This window comes from Drosophila sulfurigaster, chromosome X (genome assembly GCF_023558435.1).
Source record: "Drosophila sulfurigaster albostrigata strain 15112-1811.04 chromosome X, ASM2355843v2, whole genome shotgun sequence".
NCBI lineage: Eukaryota > Metazoa > Arthropoda > Insecta > Diptera > Drosophilidae > Drosophila > Drosophila sulfurigaster.
The window spans coordinates 4,843,034-4,868,408 of record NC_084885.1 but is presented as its reverse complement, the minus strand read 5'-3'; the positions used below and the strand labels follow the sequence as shown (position 1 = coordinate 4,868,408).

Sequence of the window (25,375 nt, the reverse complement as noted above, 5' to 3'; positions counted from 1 at the left end):
AAAATGTCAAAAGCAAATATAAATACCTGAAAATCACATTTTTTACTTTTTAGGGGGGAACAGGTTCTGTTTTTTTTATTTTTTTCATTTGTTTTTTTTACTCACGTTGACTACGATAGCCGAATATGATGTACAGAGTCTTGTTGTTACAGGTGTAACTTTAAGCTGGCATACAAATGCTCATTGATACGACACACACACACTCACACAGAGGCGCTGAGTTTGTTCGATATGAACACGTTTGCACGTAGAGCACAAACAGATCGTACAGTAGCTCTCGCTTGCTCTCTCGCTCTCGCATTATTATGGCCTATGACGAGCTTTGCACCGCGCTTTCAGTGTTGCGTCAAAGTTCAAGGTGTAAAAAGCAAAAAGAAAAAAAAAACAAACTAGAAATACGATAAATCTTTGCTCTCTCACTCTCTTAGCATTGCTCAAAACTGAGCTCATCACCTGCTGCTGTTGGGAAGCGCACAAGTTTAAAAATAGTTAATTGTTAATTGATGAAATGACTAATTGTGCAATTGTTGTCGATTGTCATAGGTGCGAATGTGTGTGTGTGATTTTTTTTCTATTATTTTTATTAATTTTTTTTTTTTTCAATTTTTTCTCGATTTGCTTTTGCATGCGTCAAGGTAGCAGCAATTTAATTTAACGGCGTTTGTACGCTGATGATGAATCAGTTATAGCTCAATGACAGCAATGCTCGTTTATAGCTACACCTCTCCACTTGCGGATTGACATTGCGATAAAAAACATACACAACACAACGCAGACAGACATATTTGTACTTGCACTTGTGCCAAAAAGGTTTCTTCTTCACTGCCCATATATGGAGTGTTGTGAATATCAGCTTTTGTGTGAGATCAACACAAGGCGTCGATGACGAGTCACATTCGCCAAATGAGTTGGCAACGCCAAGCTTCATTCTTTGCACAAATAAGTTGGCAATTCTAGTTTAAGCAGCTAATACTGCTTCCTCTTCTTTTCTTTTATCGAATTGTTTTGAAGAGAGGGAGAGGGAGAGTTTAATTTGTTGCCGCTGTTTACTTTAGTTTTAATGTTGTTTTAATGACAGCTGTGACGCTAAAGTCGACGTCAGCAGCAGCGATGGCTCTGCCGGCATTTTTTTTCGTTTGTGCAGTAGACTCTTTAATTAAAGCTGCGTCAATCTTTTGTTGTTGCAGTTATTTTTATCGCATTGCTTTGTTTTGCTGCATAAATCAATCGAAACAGAAAGGTACAAATCCGGGCAGCATGATTAGTGACTAGCTCTCTAGGATTACCCAATTTGAGTATATAGGCAATTAACTGGCAATCCATCGATAAGCAGCACATCAATACACACACACACACAAACACACTCTACAAATATGAATGGCAATTTCAACGGAAACTTGAGGCAACAACTCAACTCAACAACAATTGAAGTGTCGTCTGCGGCTTTGGCTGCGACTGCGGCTGCATATCGTATGCATAACCTCAAAACTCAATGTCACGCATATTATTTACTCATTTTTATTAGAGTGTATATCTATGTGTACGTGTGTGTGTGTCTATTGTCTATGGGGTTTTTTTTGTGTGTTGTCTTGACGATTAATATTTGCGCCAGCGTTGGAGGTAAAAATAATGAAATTAGCTAACGAGTTGCGGCTGCGACTGCGGCTGTCATAAAAAATAAGTTGCAAATAATAAAAATAATAGCAAAATGGCAGAGATGAGGCCGACAACGACGACGTCGACGTTGTTATTGTTGTTGTTGTTGTTGCTGCGTTTTAATATCTAACGAGTATCTCACTAGCTATCTCTGTTACCCGCATGCTCGTTGCATTATAAAAATTGCTTTGCTTGTCGCACACACACACACATACTACAGCTTTCGCATGCACAAATTGTCGTTTCATAACCGAGAAACGCTTTGCATATATTTAATAATTGCAAACACACAAAACGAAAGCTTAAACGGTACAACAACAAATCACGCATTGACATTTTGTGCTCTCTTCCGTGTGCTCTCTCTCTCTCTCTCTCCCTCTCTCATAGATTAAGGACGCGCGCTGCGCTGCTCTAAATAAGTAAGCAGCGCAGCCTTACGCATTTCTTTCTTTGCTGCTTGCGCTCAAATTAAGAGCAGCGCAGCTTTGTTGTTGTTGTCTCTTAGTGTATTAGCACCTATTATAAGCTGCTTGCTATGCACTGCGAGTGTGTGTGTGTGTGTGCAGAGATCAAAGGCAGCAAAAGCTGCATGCGTGAGTGAGTGCGTGAGTATTTATCGATAACATGCATACACTCACACACACATACAAACGCACACGCGCATCGGAAGAGGTTGGGGAAAAAAACATGCGACCCAATTGACAGTTACCGTGGTGCGCTTGTTATTTGTCTATTTGCCAATTTGTAATTGTTTTTTCTGCTCTTTTTTTTGGCTCTTTTTTTTTGGGCGAGCCACATAAAAATGCTGATATGAATTATATTTATAACACAAACATCAGTATGTGTGTGTGTGTGTGTGTGTGTGTGTTTATGTGCGTTAGATAAGATATGCACATGATTTCATTGTACAAATACAGAAGAATAGTTGCTAACGGAAGTGACGTTGACAACAATCAAAAAGTCGAGCAAAAAACCCGCCTTTGTAATAGCAATTTTATTTTATTACATTTTTTTCGTGTTAAACAAAAAACACATTCTGTAGTTTCACTATGGCATTAATTTGATTGAACGGTGGGAAGGGGGGAAGCAAGAAAAACCAACAATAGAAGACATGAATAAGCAAATGGCGTGTGCCCGACTAGGGGAATACCCTAGGAATAGAACAACAATTTGTAGGTCAAGATCAAGAATATTTTATGTATTCAAGTGCGCGGTATTATTTCTACCACTCTCTCTCTCTCTCTCTCTCTCTCTCTCTCACAACCCATTATCCATTGTTCATTCGCTATCCGCGTCGAGAGTATTCACGATTTTATTGTACTTGTGTGTGTTTAGCAATTTGAAATTGAATTGCACGTCGGGCGACTTTACGTGGCCAGCACTGATAAGCGACACGTCTCCGTTATGTAATTTGACCCAATTGAGATTATCATTGACTCGACAGCACGATATACTTATATACATATATATACACAATGTACAACCGCAACACGTAGTAACTATTGGCTTAAATTAGTCAGACTCTGTTTGGTAGTAAAATACACAAATAAAACTTTCCATTGATTGACTGGAACAAGCGACAGCAAAAAAAATTGTCAAAAAACGAACCAAAAAAAAAAAAAAACTGTCAGTTGCCCTTCAAAAACTAACAACAACAACAAAGAACACAATTCACTCTCTCACACAATGTATACGCTTTGTATGTGTATGTGTGTGTGTGTGTGCTTGCTTTTTGCATGCAAAACATTTGTCAAATTGACCAAAACAATTAACAAAACTAAACAGCACGCGAAATGGAAAGAGGAAGACCAAGTGGGAAGCTTCCTCCTCCTCCACAATGCGTGAGCAGAAAGTTCGTGTTCGTTGATGAGCTGTTGATGGGAATGAGCTTTAGATATCTTAATTGCGAACCAAATAAAATAAATTCAATAATTGTCAAACATCACAATCAAAGTGTGATACGAAGTAGACAAAATAAATGATTGAACAATCATTAAAGAACGTTAAACTTTTTGAAATTTAAAAGAATTTATTAAAAATATTCAAAGAACTTGAATTTTTTGGAATTATGAAGAAAAGATTAAGATTAAAGATTAAAAACGATTAACAAATACTTCGAAGAAGTTAGTTGAATGAAAGATTATAGAAAAGTCAAAATAAATAAATTTAAATAATTCCCAAATGTATCAAAGTACGATAAAGTAAACATTTATAAAACAGTGAGAAATAAAGCAAAGAGCGGTTGCTTAGGAACTGCCATAAAAAAAAACAGTTTAAAATAAAGTCTACTATAAAAATTAAATAATCAAATAAAGTATTATAGTGGAATATACAATATTGGCATTAAAAACAAATGATTGCAAAATCTTAAAATAAAGTTAAACTTTTTGAAATTTGAATGAAATTATTAACAAATATTTAAAGAACTTTAGAATTATGAAGAAAAGATTAACGAATACTTTAAAAAAGTAAGTTTTGTGAGATTACAAATAAAATAATTCCGAAATATGTCAAAGTACGTTGAAGTAAAAATTCAAAGAACTGGAAGAAAATACTAAAAATAAAACAAAGTGCAATTGATATAAAAATTAATAGAATTGAATACAAAGTCTACTACAAAAATAAAAAACAAAATTATTTTTGTAGAATATAAATGCTTTGCATTAAAATGAAATTATAATAAAATATTTAATGAATGTTAAACTTTTTGGAATTTGGAGGAAATTATTAAAACTATGCCTAGAAATTTATTTTGTTGGAATTACGTGAGATTATAAATATAAAAACAATGTACATGCTTTTCAAATGTATCAAAGTACGACAATGGAACTTTATTAACTTAAAGCAAAGTGCGCTATAAAAATACATAGATTCTAAAATAATAAAATTCAACACAAAATCTTCTATACAAAAGTAGAACATTCTTTGAGATTAAAAGTTGAACAAAATATGGAACCAAAAAATGATGAATACAAAAAAAAACACAAAATTATAAAAATGCTTTCTTTGATTATTCTACACAAAAATATCCATGAGCAATGTCAAATGTTGTTTTGAATAATCGACAATTAAAGAAACATATGGAAATTCCACACGGAATTCTGTTGGAATTGGGTGCTGATAAAATTCGACGAAATAATAATTGCTTAATCTTAATGTTTATCGCGTTGCTCTCTCGCTGACATCAAGTCGCTAAGTGCTTGGCAGAAAATTGTTAAATGATCGCTGGACTTTGCATGAATGAACTACAACTACACACAACAACAAATATACATAAATAAAAAGCATAAAAGCTAATTGTTGCGATGAGTTGGCAATTTACACAAGAAAAAGAAAAAAGTAATCTTGTGAGAAGCAGAGGAGGAGGAGGGAAGGAGGGGAGGGAAGTGCGATGCCGACACTCGGCAGAATGTCATAAAATAAAATGGGAAATAAAAAATAAATAAAAGCAAACACACAGAAAACGCTTTTTAAATGTATTTGCGTGTCGTGTTAATTATGGTCGCGTTGATGTTTTTATTTTCTCCCATTCCGTGGCACCCCACTTCCTCTGTTTCCTCTCCCTCTCCCCCTCCCTTGGAATTCCCCCCGATTTCCTCCATTAGCTCCTACGCACACCGATGGCAATGTCTTGTCCGCTTTTCGCTTTTCACATGGGATATAAACGAAGTCGCTGACATTTGACAGTCATTTCTTCTTGTTGTTGTTGTTGTTGTTGTAGCTGTCAATGTTGCCATTGTTGTTGTTGTTGTCGTTGTTGTCTTTACGTGCTCTTGCCATTTGTTTGCTATCAAGAACATTTAAGCCTAATTTGCTTCATTAAATTGTCACATTTGTATTCTAAATTAATCTCTCTCTCTTTCTCGCTCGCCTCGTTGGCGGTCTTATAGAAACTTTTGTACAGCAAAAACAACAAAAAGGAAGTGTTTTAGTTTCGTATTTGTTGTTGTTGTTATTCTTTTTTTTTTCTTTATAATTAACAGCTGCACTGAATATACTTTAAAAGCGTAATTAACATTTGTTGCTAAGCCGCTTGCGGTCTGCCCCCGTTGACTGCTTCGAACTCTCACAAAGCCCAAGCACAGCTCCCTCTCCCCACTTACCCCCTGGCTTTACAGTTTTACCTGTTCTCATTCGCGGTGCAAAGGCAAAGTGTAAAAGTGCTGAACTTGCAGATGCCCTGGGAAAAAAGCTGACACTATTTTAACTGAATTTAGTTGCGCGGAAAATTTAGGAAATGTTTATTTAGCTTTTTGCTATTATTTCGTATTTTTCAGTATTTGTTTAGTGTTTATAGTATTACATTTTTAGTATTAAACCATTTTCAAACATTAATCAATCGTTAAGATAGCTTTTTGGTTTTAATGTATATAAGTTTTCAGCATTTGTATAGTATTTACAATATTTCATTTTTGGTATTACATATTTTTTTGAATATTAAGTTCAGCAAGTTTAGTATTTTTTAAGTATTTTTCAGTATTTAATTTTTGGTAGTAAACATATTTTACTACTAAAGAATGTGTAGAGTGAACATTCTTTCATTATTCAGTATTTTTTTTTTTAGTATTTTTAGTATTTAATTTTTAACATTACAAATTTTCAGTTTTATATTAAGAAAGCGTTAATTAAGCTCTTTATTACTATTTAGTATTTTTTCGGTATTTAATTTTTAGTATTTTTTCAGTATTAAATTATTATCTCTTATTTTCACATATGTGAGCCCAAACTTTAATATTTTTTTGAAATTTATTATTTTTATAGATGAAATATCTATTGACAATGTCTAATATACCCGTCGCTCATCATTTGCAATGGTGTGTGTGTGTGTGTGCGTGGTATAAAAACAGTTTACTTGGTCAGAGATTCATTCGCTTGATTGCCCCATTTTAATTATTGACCACAGCCAGTGCACAAGAGCGAAGAGCAAAAAGAGTCGAAACGAAAGACAATAGCGCTGAAGAATTGGGGCTACAAAAATGCTGTGATGAGGCGAGGGAGGGGGAAAACAAAGAGAAGAATCCACACGCCATGAACTGAAAAGAAAGAGAAAAGAAGACAAATAATTGTTGAAATTAAAAGTTTTGGCGCAGAAAATGTTTTGGCTATTTATTTGATGTTTATTATTATTATTATTATTTTGATGCTTGTTTTATGACTGAAAAGTAAAAGCGAAATGTGCCACAAAGACAAACACACACACACACACACTCATAAACATAGCAGACGCCTCTCTCTTTGGTTTTTGTAGTTGTTTGGCTTCGGCATTGCGACGCATTGCGCGTTGCGCATACGCAATGTGAGCCATGCTCTCGTTCGCTCTCTTCATCTGTCTAGCCGCCGCTCAAAAGCTCATTAGTTGTGTTTGTCTTTGTGCTTTCTGTGGTTCCGGTGGTCAAGCAGTAAACGTGATTGTTTTTTCTCTGTTTTGTTGGACTCATTAAATGCAGTTAATGGATATTAAACATAAACAAAACAATGAGCCAACAATGTTGCGCGTGGGTTAACCCCACACAACCAACAAAAATTATGTAAACTCTGGCAGTAGAATAACTGACAGAAAGCTATCGAAAGTGAATGTCGTTCAAACATTTACTTTCTTTGCTGCTGTTGCTGCTATTGCGATCCTTTGGTGCGTCACATTTGCTTACGCAATTCGCCAAATCATTTTCATTTCCGCTACTGTCGGTTAACTTAAAAGTCGGTTCCTCCCTCCCTTCCTCTTCTCTCCATTCAACATCTCTTGCGAAAGATTAAAAATGCGAGAAATGAAATGGTTTTGCTTCGCTGGTAAGCAACTGAAGTTAGAAAATGACGCATTCATTCGTTCCATTCATCATCGTGTCGAATGCATTGAGAACCAAACTTCTCTCTCTCTCTTTCTTTTTGCTTTGGGTGACTCTTTCTAATATCTCGCTGGTTTGTTTGTCCAAATGATTCATCTGGCAATGTGGGCCGCATTATGCGCCATTTTGGGCCCCTGATCAACAAGTTTGATTCAAGCCAAAGGAATTTGTCGCTGCTGATTAGCACGAACGAACTGAACGCTCTCAGCTCGTTTACAGCTGTCTAAAAAAAATATGAGCTCATTTCACGTTTTTACTGTATTGACCCACTCGACTACAAAGCAAACATTTACTAACAAAAAAGAAAACGTTAAATGAATTATGGCAACAAGAAAGTCAACTTGAATGCCGGCAAATCATTTTGGCACTGCTCTCAATAAGTTATCGATAAGTAATCGAACCTGTTTTGTCGCAATTGTCGCAAAGTTTGTCATAAAATACAATTTCATATTTCACAGTTATCTATTTGGTTTTATAGTGAACTAATTTTCGTATTCCAATGAATGGTTTCAAGTTTAACTTTTCTATATTCTATAGCTCATACTTAAAGATCATTAGTATTCAATAGCTGCACTCTCAACAGTTCAGTTTTTTTCTCAACATCGTCTCAATGATTTATCGATAAGTATTCGAAACTGCGGCTCAATTTTCAGTGTATTTATGAATTTTCAAAGCGATTCATATATTTTTTATACCCACTACTCATGAGGTAGAAGGGTATTATAATTCCTGAAAATGTCATTGCGATTGAATAAAAATTGTAAAAGTTATTTAAGAAACACTTCTGCATTGTGAATTAGGTCTTGCTTAGGTCAGACAATCTGGTATATTTTAACCTTATTATATTATATTTATTGGTATATTTCGAGTGCACATAGTACTTCATCGATATACCAAAAATGGGGCTCGGTATATTTTCGTATGGTTGCAAATATTGTTCGGTATATGTTTACATCTATGGTATATTTGAAAAGTAATATTGCATCGATATACCAAAAATGTCATTTGGTATATTGTTAGTGCTTTAAGGTATATTATTTAGATATATTTCGAGTGTAGTACTTCATCGATATACCAAATATGACATCATGGCTTTGGTATATTTTTAGTTTTTTTGGGGTTCATTAATTTTGTATATTTTGACCTCTATGATATATTTGGATATAGTACCTCATATGTTAGATGACAAATATGACCTTAGGTATATTTTTGCGGTATATTTTAAGCGGGTATCTCAAAGTGAGTACTCTCAACTTTATTTATTTATTTATTTTTATTCAATTTGTACTTTTGAGTTCCAAGGAATTTGAGAAATATGCTTCACATTTGTATATAATTAATATTCAATAGCTGCACTCTGAATATATTCTTTATTAACATTCTCTACATTCTTGCAATTCCTTTTTAAAATGACAATTTTGATAAAGCATCACGATTTCAATCGCATGCTAGATGATATATAGAATAAGAGTCAACAATTTGAAGTACTTGCAGCTACTCTTTGTTAATGCTGATAAGATTTCAATATAAGTTTTTTCTCTCCTCTTTGCCGGAGGCTATATCACAACTTATATTTGCGTATGCAGTAATATCTCATTCTCTCTTTCCTGTGTGTGTGTCTGAGTGTGTGTACACTTGAAGTTCACGCAGAAGCGATAATAAAGTCAAGGCATGATGTCATAATTTGTGCAAACACAACAACAACAGCAACAGCAACTACAATGAAAACCGAAACTTTGGAATTTCTTTTGCGTTTTGCAGCTAATGATTATTAATTTGCATTTCGACGGAAACCGTTTTTTCAGGCTCGTTTCAAAATCATTTATGCGTGTGTGTGTGTTTGTCTTTTAATGTGTGTATAAGCTATCATGTTTGCCAGTCAGTTATAGTCAGTATTTGTTAGATAAACAATTATGTCGCTTGTTGTTTGTTGTCCCCTTACTTCTCTCTGTTTTTGTGTGACGTCACAATTGAGTCGCGCTTCTCGCATGTCATGTGTCAAAATGTCAATTGGATTTTCATTAAACGATAACCGTTTACCGTCAATAAGTAATAGAATTTGAACTAGAGTCCGCTAGCTCGACTTTTGGATGCTCTACACTTTAAATATTGAACTAAAGTGCAAAGAGATGTTTGTACATAAAAAAATAAATTCATGTTTTATGTTTCAAAACCATTATGAAAATGTTTAAACGCACCTTTAGCTCCGCTGTTTACAGGGTAGTTAAAGGGCTTTTTAGCTTTTATGGTTAATTCAAGTCAAACTCGAAAGAAGCAGCAATATTTGAATAAAGTTGAAGAACTCAAAATTGCTGGGCAAATTTGTCGCTCGTTGTGAGTGCGAAGTTCCATTATAAAACATTGCGAGCTCATAAGAATTTCATCATTTTTTTGTTTTGTGTACTTGGAATTTTTTGGTGATGAATTTTAAACGATAATTTTGGGTCGAACAAAACTCTTTACGTCGTCGTAATCTATTTGTTGTTTCGTTTCATTTGGCCTTTTGCATTTCCGTTCACTAAACATATTGTAAAGGAAACAATTTTATCAACAAAAAGTTCTGCTCAACGTGCTTGGCAACAACGCATCGAACACAATACAATAACAAATATTTAAGTTAATTTTCATGCACACGATTTCTTAATTAGGAACGAAAATTTTGTGGTTCTTGTTTGTTGTTTGCTGTTGATTTTGTCAAAGTGCCAGGTGAAATCAGAAATAAACCTAAACCAACCAGATATAACGTGATATATGCTATTCGGCCGCTATATATAGGAATTATGATCGTGAGCATTTGATTTGATTTGCTTTCGTCGCAGTGCGCGTGCACAAAACAAATGCTAATTTGCTCAATGTTTGTACAAATTCAACTTGAAGAACTTTAAAGATTGTGCAAATTTTTTAACCACTTTTTGTATTCCTCAATTAATTCTGACATTTCTGTTTTTTTTTTTCTCATTGCAGTCTGAAAGCATTAAATAAGGAAAGCCACAAAAAACATTGTGCCACAGAACCACATACGTTAAAATTCCACTAACCAACCACTCGGCGAATAGACAAGCAGCAAAATGTCGCCAAAATCGGTAAGTTGCAAAAAAGAATACTATTAAAATACATATTGTATTTGAAATTTGGCAACGTTGCAATACTAAAATATGCGTGAAATTTGGCAACGTTGCAATGCTAAAATATGCGTGAAATTTGCCAACGCTGCATTGCGCGTATTTGGCAACAATTCAACAATAAATTCTTTGGCTGTCAACTGCACATAATTTGGGCTCACCAAAAGTTGACAAGCGATTTGTGATAACACACAAATAACAAAAAAATGGAATTTCAATCATTATGCAATCAATCACAGAAGCAATTAAATTAATGAAAAACTCATTTCGTGTTTGAAGCTGATAAAAAATAAGCGAAATCAACCATGAAATAAACAAAATTGGACTCGAAACAAGCTTGTAAATTATGATCGATTATCAAAAAAAAAAAAAACACGGCAACACAACCACAATCAATAGAGAGAGATAGCTAAAGAAAGAAAGAGAGAGCGTAGCAGAAATTTCTTATCGATAATGATTGACAGTAGATTTTGTGTGGAGGAAAAACTACCGAACCGAATTTAAAGACGTCATCGACAACGTCATTACCATTGACCAAAAAAAGAATAGAAACCTATTGACGTTGGTTCTTTTTTCATATTTTTATCTCATCCGCTTGTGCTTTTGACGCCAAAAGAAAAATTCTATGACGTCTCCCCCCCAAATGCACTTGACCCTGTCTCAGTCTCAGTCTCTGGGGGACTTTTCAGTCTTGGCCAACTGGCGATGTCTTCGTCGCTTCTGCTTGTCAGTCTGTCTGTCTGTCTGTCTATCAGCAATAGTGACAGCTTGCAGAAAACTGATGTGGACTGTGTATTAGTTATGGCTTTTGCGACTGCGATTGACGGTGAATCAGGGCAGCAGACCAATAAATCTGTCAGAAATGTCTTTTTTGTTTTGTAGTTTCAGTGTCATTGTCATATAACTTGTCGCAAGCGCGCCAACTTGGCCTTAATCATAAGCCATAAACTTGAGTTGACCCAAAAAATCGATGTCACATTTTTGGTACAATTTTCCGTGATGTATTTATATGCGAGCTGGATGACATTATAAATTGTAGAAAACACTTGATGAGTAAGTGTGAAGAAGCGAAAACAGTTCGTATACGTAATTTGATTAAAGTAGTTTCTCAGTAGTTTGTGGATTGAAGCGAATGTTGTAGGCTTATCATAAACGCAAACTAAAAATAAACAATCGAATTAATGCTAGCCTAGCCTTGGGCTTGGCTAATTGCAGTTCTAACATAGCTGACAGGCCAACGCGGCGTATGATTGACGCTGATTTGTTTGCTCAAGCCGAGCCTCCACTGTATTTACAACTGCTATAAATACATATACTTATATACATATATATCTATGTCGAATTCGAAGCTGACCTTTGCGACTAGTCAGTCAGTTTGTCATTTTGTCAGTCCGTCGCGAGTCTATTTATAACTGGCATAATTAACATGCAATTAGTGCCAACAACTGGACAGGGAAATTAGAATAAATTAAAGAAAGCACAGCGAACGAACGAACGAAAAAACCTAGGGAAATGCAATAGGGAAAATATATATGTTTGTGTATTTGTCGATGAGGGTGCCTTCTGTACCTCCCCTGTTCCCTCCCTCCCTCTGTTCGTGACTTACCTTTCGACCCGGCCACGAGTCAAGTTAAAAAGCATTTGCGACTTTTCCATTTTCTTCAGTTGCCGCTGGACAACAGAACGCGTCGTGTATTTTCTTTTGTTGTGTGTTCGATTTTTGCCGTGGAAATTTCTCTACTTTGATTTTTGTTCTTGTTACTCTCTCGGTGTGTGTGTGTATTTGTGTGTGCTGGCGCCAAGCGCCAACTTTAACTCGTAATTATTCAAAAGCTACTCAAAAACGCCTGGCTGCCCAAAATGGTCGTCGTCTCCGACAGCCGCACGCGTTTCTCGCGCTACGGCGGCAGCGTCAAATCCAAAACGGTAAAGTTCTCGAGATTTTCCGATTTCAAGAAACGTAACTCAACTTATTACAATAATAAGAACTGAAAGAAATCTGTAACTACAAAACTGCCTTTTTTTGTCTGTAAAGTTCTTGAGATTTCCCCGATTAAAATAAGCATAACTCAACTTATTTCTTCAAGAACTGAAAGAAATTTGTTCTCGAGATTTTCCGATTTGAAGAAACGTTACTCAACTTATTACAATAATAAGAACTAAAAAAAAATTTGTAACTAAAAATAAAAAATTGATATTTTTGACTGTGATTTTGTATTCGCATTTTCTGCATTATAAGAATGTCATAATGAGTGCAAGATTGTTTAGTTATAAAGATGACATAAAGAAAGTGAACTAAAAAACTCAATATAAGAAAATATAACTTCAAGTATTGTCGTAAACTCGATTTTTCCCGTTTTATTAATAGAAGTTGTATCAGTTTTAAAGATTTTATGACTGCCATAAAACTTATAACTAAAAAAAAAACTACAAATAATATTTTTTGTTTTATTAATAGAAGTTGTATCAATTTTTGAAGATTATATGATTGCCATAACGCTTATAGCTAGACAATAAATATGAAAGATTGCGAAAGTTTCATGGCGTTGTCAGATCTCTGCCATCCATCGAATTATAGATAATATAGCTATCGATAACAACGTTGCAATCGTTCGACTTTAAACCGATTATGCCGTCAAAATGTTGTTCTCCAATCGCTGACCCATTAAACCAGTTTCTCACTCGGAATCGATTTAATTGTTGTGACCACTTTGGCAATCGAATACTTACATTCGTTGTGCGTTTCGTCCGTCCGTCTGTCCGTCCGTCCGTCCATGTGTTGCATAACGATCTCTACTATGTGGCATAATCTGCATTCATAATCCGCTTCAATTGGAATAATTTAGTGTACGAAAAATGCGACTTTTGGGCAATTATTTTCTTGTTTTTTTTTATGACGTCAAAATTTGTGTTTGTGATGCATTTTTATGGCTTCCGTCTAAACCAAAAGAAAAAAAAAACAGTACTCTACTACTCTTGTTTTTTGTTTTTGTTTTTTTTTTTGGCATAGAGCTGTGAGCAATTTGTCATGCAAGCGACAAATCGCTGCCGAATTACTGACGAGAGTGAAGATGGAGATGGAAATGTTGATGGGGAGGGGACAACTAGAGTCGTCAACTGGTTGGTTATGCGGTGGCTTCCGTTGCACAGTGGGGCTAAACTATGCTTCTATGCACGTACACAAACAGACACACACACACATGCACATGACAACAACATGCATTAACCCAAAAACGTTAATTGGATTGAAATGAACGTTTTCAATTTCCTTGCATTGTGTCACGTTTGATTTGCATTGCGACAAAACAACAACAACAACATAGGCAGTGCACAAATAAAAGAGAGATAAAGAGAGAGAGAGAGAGAATGACGACGACAACAACAATAAAAGTAGCAAAACAAATGAAACGAGAATCAGAACTTAAACAATGCGAAATTATGATGAAAATATCGCAAACAAGCAGCGGGCAAGATTACATACGAGTTCACTTAATGGATGACGTTCCCAGAAACGTACGTCGCCAATATGCTGTGTGTTCCAATTCCCAGCATTTTAATTAAGTCAAAGTTAAACTGATATATCTATGACGATGATCAATTTAAGTGCAATGCAATAAAATTAAATCCAAGTAAGGTATTGATAAAATTGATTAAGCTTCAACTGCGTTTGAAGAAGGAATTATGTACAAAACATGAGAAAGAAGATCCATGTGTCAGACAGACTGAAATCTAAGGCAGACTGAAATCTTAATTTAAATAACAAGAGATCGATAATATCGATCAAGTGTCTGTGAAGAAGGAATTATGTACAAAAAGTCGTAAAATATGTGAGAGAAGATGCACGTGTCACACAGACTGAATGAAATATCTATAATTACGTTCAGCTTAAACGAATTTCTATGGAATTCAATCAAAATAATGCTTCGATAACAAGAGATCGATAATATCGATCAAGCGTCAATTGTTTGAAAATGAAATTATGTACAAAACGTTACGAACTCACGTAGACAGACTGAAATATCTATAATTATGATTAGTTTAAGAGAAATGTTTAATGAAATAAAATCATAGTTGTATCGATAACAAGAGATCGATAATATCGATTAAGCTTTAACTGTGTTTGTAACTGTTGAAGAAGGAAGTAGTCGCAAAGCAATTGTAAACTGAAATATCGGTAATTATAATCAGTTTAAGCACATGCAATGGAATTAAATCAAAGTAATGTATCGATAACAAAAGATCGATAATATCGATCAAGCGTCAACTGTGTGTGAAGAAGGAATTATGTGTAAAAAGTTGAAAAAACAATTAAGTCATAGCTATTTTATGTTTTAAACTGAAATATTTATAATTATGCTCAGTTTAAATGAATTGTAATGAAATAAAATCAAAGTAATGTATCGATAACAAGAGATCGATAATATCGATCAAGCGTAAACTGTGTGTGAACGAGGACTTATGTGCAAAAGTCGAAAACATGTGAGAGAAGATGCACGTGTCGGCTAATTACGAACTCACACAGACACAGAAAAACACACATTAACAATGGGAAGAAAATCACTTTTGGAAAACGAGCAAATGCAATCAACCATGACATCAACAACAATAGACAGAGGGACAGATAGCCAGCGATTGGATTGACTGACTGACTGACTGGTTGAGTTTATGCCTGGGTGCGGGGCAGCACAAAAACTATTATACAAGCACAAGCTGTGTCACATGTCCGATATGCAGGTGTATATATATTTGTATGTCACTTGACCAATTTGGAAAGCGCGTGGGCGAAAGGGGTTGTCAAATGGTGCAGAAAGATACGAGAGACAGCGAAAGTGAAATGCGAATGTGAATGCGAATACGAATGCAAAATGCACATGAGCATGGCACGTGATGGGAGGAGAGGTCTCCTCTAAGCTGTGCTACTTACACCCTGTTATCGATATCACAAATTATCTTGAGACGCATTAATGCAAACTTCAAATGACAATCATGTGTAGAGCAATGTCACTCGATGTGCTATGCGTTTTAAAAGAATGTTTGCAGTCTTCAAATTCGAATTTCTAAAACTTTAAAATATCTTTGTGGTTTTTCCGATCAATTATAAATATGTTCTAATTCGAAATAAATTTTATCTTTGCAGCTAAATGTGCGCGTCACGACAATGGACGCCGAACTGGAGTTCGCCATTCAGTCGACAACGACGGGCAAACAACTGTTCGATCAGGTGGTCAAGACGATCGGCCTGCGTGAGGTTTGGTTCTTTGGTCTGCAGTACACGGACTCAAAGGGCGATTCCACATGGATCAAGCTATACAAAAAGGTAAGAGCATTGTTATACAAACTACAAACTACATATTTTCAGACAAACTATCACCGTAGAACAATGCTTGAAACACACACACAAGAGAAACACACATAAATTATTTATATGTAGATAGTTTTAGAATTTAGACTAATAAAAAGGTTAACGTTCGCTCGCATGTCTCTAGCCCGAATCGCCGGCCATAAAGACTATCAAGTATTTGAAACGGGTTAAGAAATATGTGGACAAGAAGACAGCCGATAGCAATGGACACAATCAGACAGATGAGAGCGAAGAGGATGACGATGCTGATGATATGGTGGGCCTTACTAAAAATAAAACTACCACAAAACTGTCCTCAAAAAAGAAACCTTTGCCATGGTATTGTCGTCTAGCCCGATTGTAGCGTTCCACACAATATATTGTGATTGTAGAAAGACGATGTTGAGTTGTGAAATTTGGCAACGTTGCAGTGAAAACTGGCAACGATTATTAAAGTATCACAAAACTGTCCTGGAAATAAAACCTTTACCATGCTATTGCCGTCTAGATCGATTGTAGCGTCCCACACAAAATATTGTGATTGTAGAAAGCCGGTGTTTAGTTGTGAAATTTGGCAACGTTGCAGTGAAAACTGGCAACGATAATTAAGTATTTTTGCATGCCCTGTAGAGTTGTTGAACATAATTTCAGAACTTTATATTACTGATTACATTGAATTCTGATCTTTGATTGATTTCTCATTCAACATGCTGCGCACTTTGCACCGCTCGCACAATAATAAAACAAACTTCCACAGACTGGATCAATGCCGTTTTCCACATGGGTAAACTTGAGGGCAAATCATAAACAGACAAAATAACCAAAAGCATAAATCAAATATGAATAAACATTTTTATTTTATTATTCGATAAGTTACAAAAGAAGAATAATTTCAAAATTTAATGAACATTTTATAAATAAGTAGGAAAATAATACAAAATTGGTTGGAATTCTAAATCAACAAAATCAAAGTGAATTAGTAATTCTAAAAGTTGAACAGAAAATTGATATAAATATATAAGAACATTTAAAATTAGAGAAAATTCTAAATTGATTATATTATTATTTATTTATTATGAATTTGAAAAATTGTAATTGTAAATTGAAACTAATGAACTATATTTATCCGTGTGCAGGTGATGAATCAGGATGTGAAAAAGGAGAATCCCTTGCAATTCAGATTCCGTGCCAAATTCTATCCGGAAGATGTGGCCGAGGAGCTGATACAGGACATCACACTGCGCCTGTTCTATCTGCAAGTGAAGAATGCCATATTGACCGACGAGATCTATTGCCCGCCGGAAACGTCGGTGCTGCTGGCCTCCTATGCAGTGCAGGCGCGTCATGGTGATCACAATAAAACCACCCATACAGCCGGTTTCCTAGCGAACGATCGATTGTTGCCACAGCGCGTCATCGATCAGCACAAGATGTCCAAGGATGAGTGGGAGCAATCGATAATGACCTGGTGGCAGGAGCATCGCAGCATGCTGCGCGAGGATGCCATGATGGAGTATCTGAAAATTGCCCAGGATCTGGAAATGTATGGCGTCAATTACTTTGAGATCCGCAACAAGAAGGGCACCGATCTGTGGTTGGGCGTTGATGCGCTTGGCCTCAACATTTACGAGCAGGACGATCGATTAACGCCCAAAATTGGTTTCCCCTGGTCGGAGATCCGTAACATTTCCTTCTCTGAGAAGAAGTTCATCATCAAGCCCATCGACAAGAAGGCACCCGACTTTATGTTCTTTGCGCCACGCGTTCGCATCAACAAACGCATCCTGGCCCTCTGCATGGGCAACCATGAGCTGTACATGCGTCGTCGCAAGCCCGACACGATCGATGTGCAGCAGATGAAGGCGCAGGCGCGCGAAGAGAAGAATGCCAAACAGCAGGAGCGGTAAGTTGTGTCGATATATGTAGATCTTTCATCTTTCTTTATCTTCTTAATTAACAATTAACAATTTTGTGTTGGTTTCATTTTCATACAGCGAAAAGCTGCAGCTGGCGCTGGCAGCACGCGAACGTGCCGAGAAGAAGCAACAGGAGTACGAGGATCGCCTTAAGCAAATGCAAGAGGAGATGGAACGTTCGCAGCGCGATCTGCTCGAGGCCCAGGAAATGATTCGCCGCCTCGAGGAGCAGCTGAAGCAGCTGCAGGCCGCCAAGGATGAGCTTGAGCTGCGCCAGAAGGAGCTGCAGTCGATGTTGCAGCGTCTCGAGGAGGCCAAGAACATGGAGGCCGTCGAGAAGGCCAAGCTCGAGGAGGAGATCATGGCCAAGCAACAGGAGGTGCAACGCATTCAGGACGAGGTCAATGCCAAGGACGAAGAGACCAAGCGTCTGCAAGACGAGGTCGAGGAAGCACGTCGCAAACAGGTAAATCTATTGTATATTGTATCAATTTTGGATATCAGCTTCTAAATTTGGTATTATGTGCTTTTTAGGCTGAGGCTGCTGCCGCGCTGTTGGCTGCATCGACCACGCCGCAACATCATCATGTGGCCGAGGATGAGAACGAGAACGAGGAGGAGCTGACGAATGGCGATGCCGGCGGCGATGTGTCGCGCGATTTGGACACGGACGAGCATATCAAGGATCCCATCGAGGACAGACGCACGCTGGCCGAGCGCAATGAGCGCCTGCATGATCAGCTCAAGGTGCGTTTCATATAGCATACAGAAGAGTTGTAAAAACAAAGTTTATTTGGTGATTGGTTAAGAAAAACTTGTATCAATCAATTTTAGAGTTAACTTTAAGAATAGTTCAATTGTCATATCAAGTTAGTTGTAAATGTTAAATTGAGTAGCGATCGCTTGCATGATCAGCTTAAGGTGCGTTTCATCTAGCATATAGAAGAGTTGTAAAAGCAAAGATTACAGAGAACATTTCACAATTGATTTTAGAGTTAACTTTAAGACTAGTTTAATTACCATGTCAAGTTAGTTGTAAATTTTAAATTGAGTAGCGATCGCTTGCATGATCAGATCAAGGTGCGTTTAATCTAGCATATAGAAGAGTTGTAAAAGCAAAGTTTAATTGGTGATAGTTTAAGGAAAACATTTATCAATCGATTTTAGAGCTAGTTAAATTGTCATGTCAAGTTAGTTGTACATTTCCAATTGAGTATCGATAGGTTAAACAAGATGTTTATTTTAAAAGCGAATAGCACATCGATCATCAGTATGTTTGTAGAAAAACAGAGTTAGTCTTGATTATAATTTGTACAAATTGATGCAGTACTATTAACATTGTATAGTAGAAATAAGTTAATGGAAATTTTAAGACTAGTCAAGTCACTATTTGTTCGCATTAAGTAATTAAGCTTTTGGCATTGTTATTTTTCAACGTATACTTATTTTACCTACTTTTCTCTCTTTCTATTTGTGTGTCGCCATCTCGCTCATTTCGATACAACAACCCAGGCCTTGAAGCAAGATCTGGCGCAGTCACGCGACGAAACGAAAGAGACGGCAAACGACAAGATTCATCGCGAGAACGTGCGTCAGGGACGCGACAAGTACAAGACGCTGCGTGAGATCCGCAAGGGCAACACAAAGCGTCGCGTGGATCAGTTTGAGAACATGTAAAGCGGCATCCACGACGCCTTCTTCTACATCCAACTACTAGCAGCGCTCCATCCCTCCCCCCTAACCCCATCTCTCCGCCCCGCCCAAAATCACGTCGATGTAGCAAAAAAACAAAACAAAACAAAAAAAAAGGAAAACAACAAAAAAAAACTATAATCAATTACACTCCACAGTTAATATGAAGCTTAAACAATTTATTTCAAATGAGTTATTTTTTTTTAACCTGACCCGCGACGTGTATGTATAGAAAGTTGAAAAGAAAAACATAAACAAATAAAAATAAAAGTATGAAAATGAAAATAAGAATATGCGCAGGAGATGAAATGAAGCGCAGCGTTATTTAAAACAACAAAATATATAAAAACAAAAAGAAAATAATAGAAGACACTTCCGCCAACGGTTTTGACAGTCTAGTGTTAAACGACAGACAATCAATCAATCAATCGCCCCGCCCCATCCATGCAGTAAATAAATTTTATAGAATGGTCGCCAATTTTTGTGCACCAGCAAAGTCCAGAATCCCTCCTCCCTCCTCCCTATGAGCTCCACATTGAGGAGAAACGAAACGCAGTAACAAGAAAAACAACAACTACAACTACAATAACAAACAACAACAACAGCAATTTGCATTTTCCCCCGTTATAAATATTATTTTTATTATTATATAATTACTATTTTTTTTAAATTTGTATAATTAAATAAGAACTTGATTAATTGTTTCTTAAATTAACTTGCGAAAGAAAACAAAACAAAAACAAACAAAAAGAAAACAATATTTTTAATTAATATTATTACAAAAAAAAAAAACAAACAAACAAACAAGAAAACGAAAACACAAGTGAGAAAAAGGATAAAAATATATTATATAAACTATATTTTTCTTCTTTATTTTTGTTTTGAAAAATCTTTAAAAAAAAACTATTGTGAAAAACCAAACAAAGAGTTTTTAAATTAAACAATAAAAATGTAAAACAAAACAAAAACAACTACAACAGTGACAATGAGCATTTATTCAAGATATTGAAAGAAAGAAAATTAACTTTTGGGATTTTGACGATTTCTATAGCATACTTTTATGCTGTCAAATTAAAAAAAATTATCGACTAGGCGAATAAGTAATAAAATAAAAAAATTGAAAAATTGAAGTTGTAATGCTGAATAGCATTTGTCAAGGTTAATTTTAATTTGATCGTTTTAGTAAAATGATTTGCTTGCACAGCATTGGCGACTTTTGACTTTGACTCGGTTTAATAATCGCCATTCAGTCTATGGGCAAATGAAATAATCAGGGAATGTGAAAACAGCTGTAGAATCAAAACTTACGCATCTATCATATTGAAATGGTATTTGTACAATTCCCTATAATAAAAAGACACATCCTTGTCCGACACGACAAAACATTTTTTCCATTTGATGATCGCCGTGTCAATCACATGATTATGGAATAGCATAGGATATCGATTGTGTATATCATCATACAGACTAAGGAATTTTTCCGGTTCGAAGTCGTTGCGCATCGCCATCAGTACAGCCAAAGTATAGTTATATTTCTTCCTGTTCGCATTGTAGACAGCCATTTTGCGGTCTTCTTCAGTCATTGCGCTCATTAGACAGACAAATAAAATAAATTTGGAAAAGGCGTGTGCGTATATAAAAATATTCAAATGTATCTGTTCAGATCGAGTGATTGTATGGGATTGAGGAAATAATTGAAATGAACGAGTATCGTTCAAATGTTTCATGACAGTTATGCTAGTTAACTTAGTTTTTGTGGCTTGCACTAATTTAAAGTGGTTGGCAACGCTGAATTTGTCAAATTTCACAATGCAAAAATCAAAGCATACTTTTAGGCTGCCCTAAATGACTGACTTATTATTTGCTTTTTCAAGTGCTACAATTTCGTTTTATAATTTTGTGAACGAGAATCGTTCAAATGTTTCATGACATAGTTATGCTAGTTAACTTAGTTTTTGTGCCTTGCACTAATTTCAAATAGTTGGCAACGCTGCATTTGTCAAATTTCACAATGAAAAAATTAAAGCATACTTTTAGGCTGCCCGAAAAAAAAAAAGTGAATATAATGGACTGACTTTTATTATTTGCTTTTTTAAATGCTATAGTTTCGTTTTATATATTTTTTGTTACCCCATTGTTCCTCCGATGGTTCCTATAATGTGGTATGTATATCTATAGCAAAATTATAAATTCATGTGACAAACAGACAACGAAACGAACGCAAATTATTTTGAAATGCTTTTACTATTTTTTTTGTTGGATATTTTTTGTTTGTTACTAGCGCTTTATTAATGCAAATATCAAATTGATAACAATAGATACATGAGCTATATATTTATAAGTAAGTTTAATCAAATATTATTTTTGATCGAGTATATGTAAAATATATATATATATATATATCAAAAAAATCGGCTATACATATACAGTATTTATGTATAATATTTATACTATACCAATTAACCGCGCGTCTTAAGATTACAATCAATAAAAAAAAATGCATTTTTAAACTGTGTGTTTGTTTGTGTTTCGATTTGTTCGCTACATAAAAGATATACACGGTGTATATGTATGTATATAGGCTAATCTATGCATATAGATGTAGATATATGTATGTGTATGTATATATATATATAGATATGTATATGTATAAAGTATGTACTCATATAAAACATATTTAGAAGGCACATAATTACAGGCGCATTCGTGCGCATGGATTGGGTTACTCGCTCGCTTGCTCGCTCTCTCTTTCATGCTCTCCCTCTTCCTCTCTTTTCGGAATTTACAATTGTTGCTTGGTTCTTCTGCTTTTAATAGGGATTGACTGCAGCGAGTCCCACACGTCCGCCGGAGCGCGCAAACACCGGCTCCGCATAGCTGTGTCGGTAGCCCTTCGGCATGCTGGCCAACGGCTTGCCACCGCCAGAGGGCGCCACACCAGCTGCACCGCCTCCTCCTCCTCCTCCGCTATTGCTGCTGCTGGGCGTGGGCGCTGGCGAGGGATAACGCTCTGCGTGATGCGAGACGCCACCACGCGATGAGCTCGACTTGCCACCGGACTCTGCTGACTGAAGATATTCACGTGAATGCGCTCGCAGCTGATGACGCGACGAAGCACGTTCTCTCTCCCTTTCACGCTCCCGCTCCCGTTCCCTCTCTCTTTCACGCTCGCGTTCCCTCTCCCTCTCATGCCTATACACTTCATGGGCGTGCTCCTCGCCACGTCGCATGGGATAATCCCGCTCACGTCGCTCACGCTCCTGTCCATGCCGCAAGTTGCTGCCGCTGCTGTTGCTACTGTGTTGCTGATGCTGCAGTTGCTCCTGCTGCTGCCAATGCGAACGCTCTCGGGAACGTCCACGGCCACGGGGCAACAACGGTTCCGGCTGCATCGATTGCAGCGGCTCCTCATCATCCTCATCGCTCCACTGCTCCTCCACATAACTTGGCGGCTCCAAGCTGCCGCGTCGCCTGCGCGACGATGAGCGATGATAATCGCTGTTGTTGCCGGTTGCCGATGGTGGGACGCCATCGCGTTCGTCTAGATCGTAGCGACTGCTGCCGTTGCGTTCCATGGCCCTAAACTTGTCCTTGGCATCGTGGAAGCGTTCACGGGGCGACACCTGACTGACGCTGTGCGTCTTGTTGCTGCTGCTGCTGCGCGGCGGCGGTGGCGGTTCATCGTTGCCGCTGCTGTTGTTGTTGTGGTTGCTGCTGCTGCTGTTGTTGTAGCGCATGCCCGTGGACTTCATCATCTTCTCCATGCTCTGGATGTATGGCAGGCTCTCGGCCTCGCGATATGGATTCCGATCACGTGAATGATCCCGATCGCGTTCCCTTTCGCGCTCTCTTTCACGCTCACGCTCTCGCTCTCTCTCCCTTTCCCTTTCTCTGTCTCTGTTGTTGCTGCTGCTGCTGCGCGTCGCCTCGCCACGATGCACTGCAGCATACTTGTTGTGCTGCTGCTGCTGATCGAATGGCAACTCTGCCGGATCCACATAGCGATGCCGACTGCCGCCATAACGTTGCGCCTCCTCGGCAGCATAAGACTTGAGCTGTTGCTGTTGTTGCTGCTGTTGTTGTTGCTTCTTCGATGCATACTCCATGAACTTTTGCTTGTCGGTCAGATTCTCCTTGCGATAGCCGCTCAGCGAATGCGGCTGCTGTTGTTGCGGCTCGCTGCACGGATCCGAGTCATCGAAATCATCGAGTTCATCGTCGTGCAACGAACGCTGCTTCACACGCTCCCTCTCCCTTTCACGCTCCCTTTCGCGTTCCCTTTCGCGCTCCCGCTCCCGCTCGTGACCCGAGAGCTTTTTGTTGAGCAAGCGATTGATCTCATTGTATTTGTCCGTGTCCCGCAATTTGGCTGCACCTCCGACTCCGCCTCCACCTCCGCCTCCCTCGTGCTTCAGCGGCTCTTGTTGCATCACACGATTGAATTTCGCATCATAGTCCGCTGGTCGCATGATGATCGGCTTGATCTCATCCTCTCGCGACCACGATTTGCTCGACGATGCCGGCGTCTTGGTGCGATCTCTATCGCGCTCTCGCTCCCTCTCACGCTCCCGCTCACGTTCACGTTCGCGCTCTCGCTCGCTTTGACGAGGCACATACGGCTTCGCTGGCAAGTCACGCAGATAACTGTCCTCCGGCGGCTGAACGGCGCTCTTGCGCTTCAGCTGCGCATGCGGCGGCAGCGCAATCTGCGACGGCTTCAGCGCAATCACCGAATTGTCCGCCTCATTCGACCAGTGTTCGTCATCTGTTGGGTAGAGATTGGAATTTATAGTAGTATTTTTTTTTGGGAAAAACTTAGTATGTTAGAGTCGAGTTTTATGAAGAGAAGCGGTTTGGCTTTAGCAACGTTGGCTGAGAATCTGATATATTTTGAATGTACTACATCAATATACTAAATATGACCTTCAATATATTTTTGTATTTTGGTATATTTTAAGAATAATACTACTGCTATTCATTTTCCATTTTAAAATAGTCTACTGGATTCTGATGAAGTTTTTCTACGCTAAAGTGACTTTTGTGTATGGCACAAAAAGCATACTGCAATATGGTATATTTTGACCTGTATGGTATTTTTAATGTAGTTTTTCATCGATCGGCATATTTTAGTATTTTTGCGGTAATTATTTGGTATATTTTAAGAATAATACCGCACTGTTAGTTATATTCTATGTCTATAATTACTAATTAATTTACTTTTATTATTTTCAAAGAGTCTACTAGATTTTGATGAAGTTTTGCTACATTAAAGTTTCTGTTTGATTCTATGAATTTTAAAGAATTATTGGTTTAATTTTAAGGTTCAGTCAAATCTATTTGAAATGTTCGAAAGATGTTCCTTGGTTCTAAAATAAACAAGTAAGAAAGTTACAGTCGAGTGTGCTCGACTGTGAGATACCCGCTACCCATTTTTAATAATGGCAAAATATTGCGGTATCATTTTCAAAATATTCCCGAAAATACTAAAAAAATATACCAAATGGTATGTTTGGTATATCGATATAGTATACCATTCAAAATATACCATAGACGACACAATGAACCAGATTGTCGGTACTGTATAGTATACCAAATGTAGTCTTCACTAAATTTCAGTATATTTTGGTATATTTCCAGTATATTAATATACTAAAATGGGTAATGAAAATGGGTAGCAATCGAGCACATTTGACTGTAGCTTTATTCCTTGCTAAATGTCATTCTTCATACTTGATTCCTCAAATTTTATTCTTAAAATTGCATTCTTTAAATTTCATTTGCACATCATAATGTTATCATTGTCAT

The 25,375-nt window shown here is 37.1% G+C and overlaps 2 protein-coding genes across 10 annotated transcripts in view; one reads left to right on the top strand and one right to left on the bottom strand.

Moving 5' to 3' along the window:
* The window catches only part of LOC133847427 (moesin/ezrin/radixin homolog 1), a 29,020-nt gene extending 8,692 nt beyond the window's left edge, over nucleotides 1-20,328 (top strand). For 3 of the 8 annotated variants that reach the window (XM_062282458.1, XM_062282461.1, XM_062282459.1), the window contains exons 2-9: nucleotides 10,464-10,582; nucleotides 15,759-15,938; nucleotides 16,108-16,239; nucleotides 16,720-16,746; nucleotides 17,099-17,865; nucleotides 17,957-18,344; nucleotides 18,413-18,625; nucleotides 19,391-20,328. In XM_062282458.1, the coding sequence (XP_062138442.1) occupies nucleotides 10,568-10,582; nucleotides 15,759-15,938; nucleotides 16,108-16,239; nucleotides 16,720-16,746; nucleotides 17,099-17,865; nucleotides 17,957-18,344; nucleotides 18,413-18,625; nucleotides 19,391-19,555 (1,887 nt within the window). In that variant the 5' untranslated portion in view covers nucleotides 10,464-10,567 and the 3' untranslated portion in view covers nucleotides 19,556-20,328. Of the gene's footprint in view, nucleotides 1-10,463; nucleotides 10,583-12,466; nucleotides 12,548-15,758; nucleotides 15,939-16,107; nucleotides 16,240-16,719; nucleotides 16,747-17,098; nucleotides 17,866-17,956; nucleotides 18,345-18,412; nucleotides 18,626-19,390 lie in introns of those variants that run through there. The other 5 variants (XM_062282457.1, XM_062282464.1, XM_062282462.1 and 2 more) reach the window with 5 other exon arrangements.
* Nucleotides 20,329-20,542: 214 nt separating this feature from the next.
* LOC133847425 (hormone receptor 4) overlaps nucleotides 20,543-25,375 on the bottom strand; it is a 56,589-nt gene continuing 51,756 nt past the window's right edge. For both annotated transcript variants that reach the window (XM_062282456.1, XM_062282455.1), the window contains 2 exons: nucleotides 20,879-24,335; nucleotides 20,543-20,821 (listed from right to left, as the gene is read on the bottom strand). In XM_062282456.1, the coding sequence (XP_062138440.1) occupies nucleotides 22,381-24,335 (1,955 nt within the window). In that variant the 3' untranslated portion in view covers nucleotides 20,543-20,821; nucleotides 20,879-22,380. The remainder of the gene's footprint in view (nucleotides 20,822-20,878; nucleotides 24,336-25,375) is intronic.